Genomic DNA, 6779 nt, shown 5'->3' on the forward strand with positions numbered 1-6779 from the left:
CATGTTATGGGAAATGTATTTAAACATGTTATCTGGAAAGCATAAATTATATCTTGGTCTATAATGAGATTAGATATGTATTTGAGTTCAAACTTAGTGGTATGTATGGATTAATTTGAATTCAGTCCATTATGTTTGGAAATAATTGTCCAAAGTCTACCTTGTCTCTCATCTGCTGAACATGATCTGGACCTTCTCAGGAACAGAAATGATGCACAGAAATAGAAGCAATTTTTCCATTTTTTTATTGACTTATTTAGCTAGTCACAGTTTTAACCTACTATACTACACACATTTACATAGAGCTGATAGCAAATCATGTCAAAGATCTGAGATTACACTGCACACAAAAAATTTATTATTAGAATTATTCCACACATAACTTTGTTACCTGAGGAATATAATGAATAAAAATTACAAGAGTTGTGTAATATTCTTTGATTAAATACATGTATACGTTAATGTGTATTCTTGATGAGCTTCAACTAGCATCTCCAACAGGTCTTATGGAAGAAAAATGGGATTGATGCACATTTTAAACAAAAACGCAGTCATCTATGGGACTAAACCCGTTTGTGTCATGATCTATTGATCTGGATTTTTGGTTCCGTTCAAGTTTAAACTGGTTTACTTTTCATTTAAACTTTGATTCAAGTCATTCTGTGTTTTCTAAGTCGCTAGTTTCATTTCCATTTAGTGTCATCTAAGTTCTTTTAAGTTATATTTAAGCACTGTTGTATTTCCTGGTTACTATTTATCGCCCCCTTGTGCCTCTTTCCTTTGCCCCATAGCTCCCTTCTAGCTACTGCTGTCCACACCTGCTCCCAATCATTTGATCATTCCATTCACTGCTCTCTCTGCCATATATTCTCCTCCTCTGCAGTTACTATTTTCTGGATTCTCTTCATTCCCTCCTGAAGCTCTGCATTCCCCTTTGTTCTGGTTACTGTGTTTTCCTGGGTAGTTAATTCTGGATTTATGCTTCTATTGCCACCAGAACAAGAAACCACCCCAGCCTTCATCTCTGCATTTGGGTCTTCTTCAAACCTGCACCCAACTTGACAGTTTGGTTCATCTGTGATGGTTAAGCATTCTCGTGTCGTATATATCTGTTCTTATAGTTTAATTTAGTGTAACAATGTATAAATTACAACCCTTAAAGGTACACTATGCAACCGGTGTTGATTTTCCAGTGAGGCTCCCTCCAGAGGGCGAAAGTAAAAGTGCACTGTCGTAAATATGCTCAGCTGTTCTCCTGGTTTCTCCGTCAAGCCAGGCGCGGTTGTTTTGAGCTTAGCAGCAAATGACTAATGCTGCGTTCACACTGGACGTAGCTGGCGCGACAGAAGCAGCGAGTTTACATGCAAAGTCAATGGTTGACGCGCGTCAAGGCGCAACAAAAGGTCCCGCGGCGCGTTTTGAGCACCAGGCGCAGCGCGTCTGAGCAGCTGAAGCAGCGCATCGGGCGCGTTTAACGCAGGGAGAGAGACACAGCGCTGATGATCACTGCTCTTAAACAGTTTATTGACGCCTAAATTAACTTAAAATGCAGAAATCTGCCGGCAGAATATGCAGTTTGGATTATTTAGATGAAAAACACCTACCAGCTGCCACGGTGAACCGCTGCTGATGAAGGGATCCATACTGTCGGCGCCCCGCTGGTATGTGGGGGTCTGAGCGGCTCCGACAGAAAAAAAATATTGAAGGCAGGATAATAATCTGAATGAACTGACTGCACTGATTACGTTTTCAGGTGTATTTTCTCACTTAAACACATATTAAAACTACTTTATTCCCACTGATCACAGCAAATATAGCTGCAAGGCAGAGAAAGGATAGTGAAGCTCCGCCCAACGCGCGTCAGAGCCACTTTTCCACCGGGCAGCCAGAGCAGCAAAGCTGCTTCAGCCGCGCGTCAGAACTAACTGGTACAAGCAGCAAAAATGAAGCAGCAGACACGATTTTGCTGCTTTTGCTGCGTGAACGTAGCATAACTGCACAAAGATTGCCACTGTGCTAGCAACGAGAATGCTTTTAACTGGGGGGTGTAGCAGTTCTCGCCGTAAAGCAAGACTGACTCTCACGAGACTTCTGAGCCTTTGGGTGCGGGTCGGTGCTCCTGCAGTTGCAAGTGCAGTATTTCCCCCACAGACCACCAGGGCGGCCGAGAATACCTTTGTTCAACCTGAAATGACTCATTTAATCATCCATAACGTTATGGAACACATTAATTAACTGAAAAATGTTGCATAGTGTCCCTTTAATTACCAAAGGTTTTCAGTCTATCTAGCATTCAGGCTTCTCCCCAAAAATATGCAAGACTTGGCCACTTTTAAATTTAAAGAAATTAATAAAAAAACAGAATTGTTGCAATGAGAAAATAGAAATTACTTCTTCCAATTCATCATTTTAATCAATGATGATCCAGTTTGATAAGTTCTGTTTTAAGCCCTTTCCTGTGAAATTTGCTTTTTGTGTGAGAAAGCAGCCATATTTGGTTTTATATTTCCTATTAGCAGTTTTTTTGGGGGGTAGGCTGCTTATTTTTTCTGTGTGTATCTGCAGATATAGCTTTAATTGTACATTAAAAAGCTTAACTGATGTTATTTGTTGTAACATGGAAAACAGCCACAAAACATCTTCTTGAAAGGATTGCTTTTATCTGAAGCCAGGGCTCTTTCCAGCTTGAAGGTGCCCTCCTGAACGGTCACCTCCACGCTCTGGACGTTTTTCTCAATGTTTTCCACTCCTGCTCCCTGCTCCTCAACAAGCACAGCCACGTCCAAGAAGAGCTCTTGGATTCCCTCGATTCTCTTCTCCAGCTCCAGCAGCTCTCTGTGTCTGTTCTCAATGTTCATGAGGGCAGAGCTGGTGCTTTTCCCCCTTTCATGGATGCTGAAGACGCACACCTCCTCACCTTCTATTATCTCCTCCAGCTCCTTCTCGCTGACCTCCCTCCCCACCACGTCCATTTGCCTCTGGATGTGGCGTTTACAAGCCTCCCTGTGGCTCATCTCCACATCATTGTAGCTGAACATTACCTCCCGCAGAGCATTGCTCAGATAGTGGTACTGCGTTCGAGCTATGCGAGCCGTAGGGTCAGAGGAGCCGCGCTGGGCCTCCAGCTCACCTCGGAGACCGTTCATCATGTGCAACTGCTGCAGTACTGCTTCTCCTCTGCGCTTTATGTCCGCTCCGATTGCATTGGAGTTCCTCTTATTGGCAGCAGGATAACAAGTCTTGTTTAATGTCTGGTAGTTGACCTCCTTCAGCTCATTGATGTCATTCTGGATCTGCTCGATTTCCAGACGTATTCCCTGGGCCTCCTTCAGGATCCCATCTAGATCCGGGTTCGAGTCTGCTTCATGTTCTGGTAGGCCTGTCAGCTCCACAGTGCTGAAGCCTTCAGAATCAGTCTGGGCTTTATTCAGGTGTCCCAGTCTGTCTCTCATGGCTAAAAGAAACAAAGGAAAGGTTAGATCTGTTTATCTGGGAGGAACCACATGATAAACACAGCTCTGCTTCCTACAGAGACTTACAAAAACTTTACTATTTTGACCTTAGACCTGTTGCACTAACATCTGTTTATGAAACTTCCTGAAAAAAATGGTTAAAACATTTATTCTCAAGTATATGGAAGGGGAAATTGTTCTGCTGCAATATGCATACCGAGCTGTGAAAGATTTTGAGGATACTAACCTTTTAATTTGCACTCGGAAGACCTCAAGCCCATGTTAGTCTTTTATTCGATTTATTGATTTTCATCCATGTTTAATACTATACAACCACACCTCTCTATTCAGATGCTTTAAATAAATTTAATCTGCTAGATTTTAGCAGTCTTTGTTAATAAACACCTGTCAGATGATGTTTCTTACATAAATTCTCGCAAAATGGTCGAGGGTATGAAAGATATTTATAGCTGATGTTTTGAACGGTATCTAACTTCTGACAATTTTTTTCATAGCTGACGAAGAAATAAAACCATCTTTTATCAGCTAAATCTTCCACCGTATCTGTCAGAACTGATACTAAACAGGAAGTGGACTCTAAAAACATTTTTTTTTGTTTTTGACGCAGCTAAAGACTGATAGGAGGGCTGTGTGTGTTTGAGCTAATGGATTTGCATGCTGCAGATCTTTACTTCATACTATTCCACAGGGAGTTAGAGCAGCTGTGAAAAATGAAACTTTTGAAATATGTTTTATTTCATGCTAAACAGGAAGTTTTTTAAACAAGCGATACAGTATGTGAGCTTAGTCCTTATCTAGGTCGGCTGGTGTGTTGTTTTAGACGTTAAATAGAGATCTGCAGTACCTTCTGGAATACAAAAAGGTTAATAAAGTACTACCTGCCTTTTATTAGCAGGATTTTAGTGAATAAGAAACATTCACAACATTTGAGATTTCTTTTCAGAGGCCTCATCTAAACAGCAATAAGAAAAATAGGTAAAAGAATCCAAGTGGCCTGAACAGATTTTTAGCAAAGCGACTACTGATTATCTTGATTCACCTCCTACTGTTGATCTCAAGAGATGCAGGTTTTGTTTTGTTTTTTTGGAAAATATACATCCCTTGAAGTTTTCCACATTTAATCACAGTTTTAACATTTTAATTCATTTTTGGGGATTTTTTTATTAGATAGATTAACTTTCTGTTCCTTGGGTCATAACTTCTGTCAAGTCAATAGAACTAGAGGGCCAGGTGTGTTTTTGTGTATTTTTTATTTTTTTACTTGCTTCAGAAAATATAATCAAGTGATATTTTATCTAAATATTACATGCATCAATGTATTTAATCTGTCTGACTAAATCTATGGTCTCCAAGATGCTGCCTTGGGACTCATTTTGTTTGGCACCCAACTAGAATTTGAGTCAGTGTTTCTTTGAAAATGCTTGCTGTGTTTTAGCTTTTTAATACATGGATTAAAAGCAGATTTTGGTGCAAAAAATCAGCATTGGAGTAAAGTTTGTTGGATAGATGTGGTGCCTTTCACTTACGAAGAAAAAGATGAGCGCTGTGTATTTTACCTAAAATGTTCACTTGTAGGAAGTTATTTGAACTTCTTTGTAATTTTCTTGATCTGGTTGCTTTAACTACCTGATCGGGGGGGGGGGGGGGGGGGGGGGGCTTTTTGCACGGTGCAATTCATTTTAATTTTCTGTAGCGAAAGATTTTTTATGACTTTTAGGATTTCTTACAAAGGAAAATCTAAAAAAAAGTTTGGCAAGCATTTGTAATCAGAAACCCAGCTTTAGAGTCACTTCTAAGAAAAAGGTGGTTTGGCATGACCCTGCCACCACCATGTTTAACTGTGGGGATACTGGAGGTAATGTGCAGAGTTTTATTTCTTTTGTCAAGCAGTTGTGCATGTAAGCCAAAAAGGTTCATCTTGGTTTAATCTGTGATCCATAAATATTTCCTTCTCTTTCCCGTTTTTCAAGGGAAAGCCAGATTTTTTTTTTTTTAAACCATGAAAAGTGAAGACCTTCTACACAACCTAGCCTTATTTTAACCCTTCCTCAGTTAAATTACTGACCTACCCCCCAAAGTACTCTAAAATACCAAAGCTTAGAGTGGCAATCAGAAAAAGTGCATTTTATTCCCACATACCTACAGCAGGTAAAGGTAAGCAGTGGGCAGCTTTTAAATTCCACACCCTCTGCGTCTGCTATATCAATCCATCTTAGATGGATGTTCTTGATCCAGCAGGACATTTCTCAAGACTCACCAGACAAGTTCCACAGCAAAAAAAAAAAAAAAAGATAGACCAATAGGAACACAGCTTGTAATCACATCTGAAGGAAACCATCATACTTTAAACCAAACTATTTACAGTGAAAATAAACTGTAAATAGTCTAAGTAATGTTGGCAAATATTCCTTTTTTTCTGATGTTTTATTAATAGTGAGTTAAATAAATGTCCTCATGTTTAGGGCCTTCAATTAATTGCTGTATTAGAAGAAATCAGATGCAACCATAATGACAGAATATTTCATCCCTTACTTGAACCGATGTAAGTTTTCTGTCGATAACTTGCAGTTGTTTCCTTGTGCTCCCTTATTGATCCCGATTGTGTAAATAGGATTTAGTTCCAGCCAGTGCTGCGATGGCTCTGGCAGCTCGCGATGACTTCAGTAAAATGTTAACCATCATCACTGATACACCTGTCTTAGAGGAATGGCCCTTAGAAACAAAACTTTCTGCATTCCTCAGGTGTCACATGTAGAGACAGTAAAATGAAGCCCAGCCTCTCTAGGATTTTATCACAAACATGATTGACGTCGTGATAATCTACATTCTTCTCTTTAGCTGTCAGTACATGAACTCTTCCAGGATGTACAATTCAGTTTTTGTTTTATTTGCAGGTTTCAACAGAGCTTGAATCTGGATCTAAAGGCATTTTAGGAAAAGAAAACAGGAAGTATTATCTCCTCAAAGGATGTGACTTAAATGTTCAAACATAAGAAGTAATAAAGTTTTGTTTCTATCTCCCACAAACCTTGAGGATGGACTAAACTAAACCCTAATGCACTTTAGCTCTCCCATTGCTCACTATGAATCTGTCCAAGAAGACAAAAAAGCGGAAATAGAAACAAACGGGGGAAACCAGAACAAGGTTCTGTAGGGTGTGTAGGAGGCAGTGTGATATAGTTATTTCCAAACAAAGCCTTTTGGATCCGCATGATTAGCAATTTCCACCGCCCCGTATGAGTCTGAGTCACACCCCGCTTGTCTCACTGAGGGGATTTTTACTGCAGAGTCACTCAGCTTGTGCTG

General features: G+C 39.9%; 1 protein-coding gene across 1 annotated transcript; it reads right to left on the reverse strand.

Annotated features, from left to right (window-relative positions):
- Positions 1-2266: 2266 nt before the first annotated feature.
- LOC119792791 (syntaxin-11-like) lies at positions 2267-6160 on the reverse strand. Its single transcript, XM_038299577.1, has 2 exons — positions 6006-6160; positions 2267-3454 (listed from the first exon to the last, which is right to left on the reverse strand). Exon 2 carries the CDS (start codon positions 3450-3452, stop codon positions 2604-2606), a length of 849 nt encoding a protein of 282 aa, XP_038155505.1. The 5' UTR covers positions 3453-3454; positions 6006-6160; the 3' UTR covers positions 2267-2603.
- Between the last annotated feature and the right edge of the window lie 619 nt (positions 6161-6779).

This window comes from Cyprinodon tularosa, unplaced genomic scaffold, assembly GCF_016077235.1.
Source record: "Cyprinodon tularosa strain WSP-4 unplaced genomic scaffold, ASM1607723v1 ctg430, whole genome shotgun sequence".
Classification (NCBI taxonomy): Eukaryota; Metazoa; Chordata; class Actinopteri; order Cyprinodontiformes; family Cyprinodontidae; genus Cyprinodon; species Cyprinodon tularosa.

Bases quoted from the DNA above. Each gene is read 5' to 3' on its own strand.
- LOC119792791 (XM_038299577.1), bottom strand. From the start codon at position 3,452: ATGAGAGACAGACTGGGACACCTGAATAAAGCCCAGACTGATTCTGAA.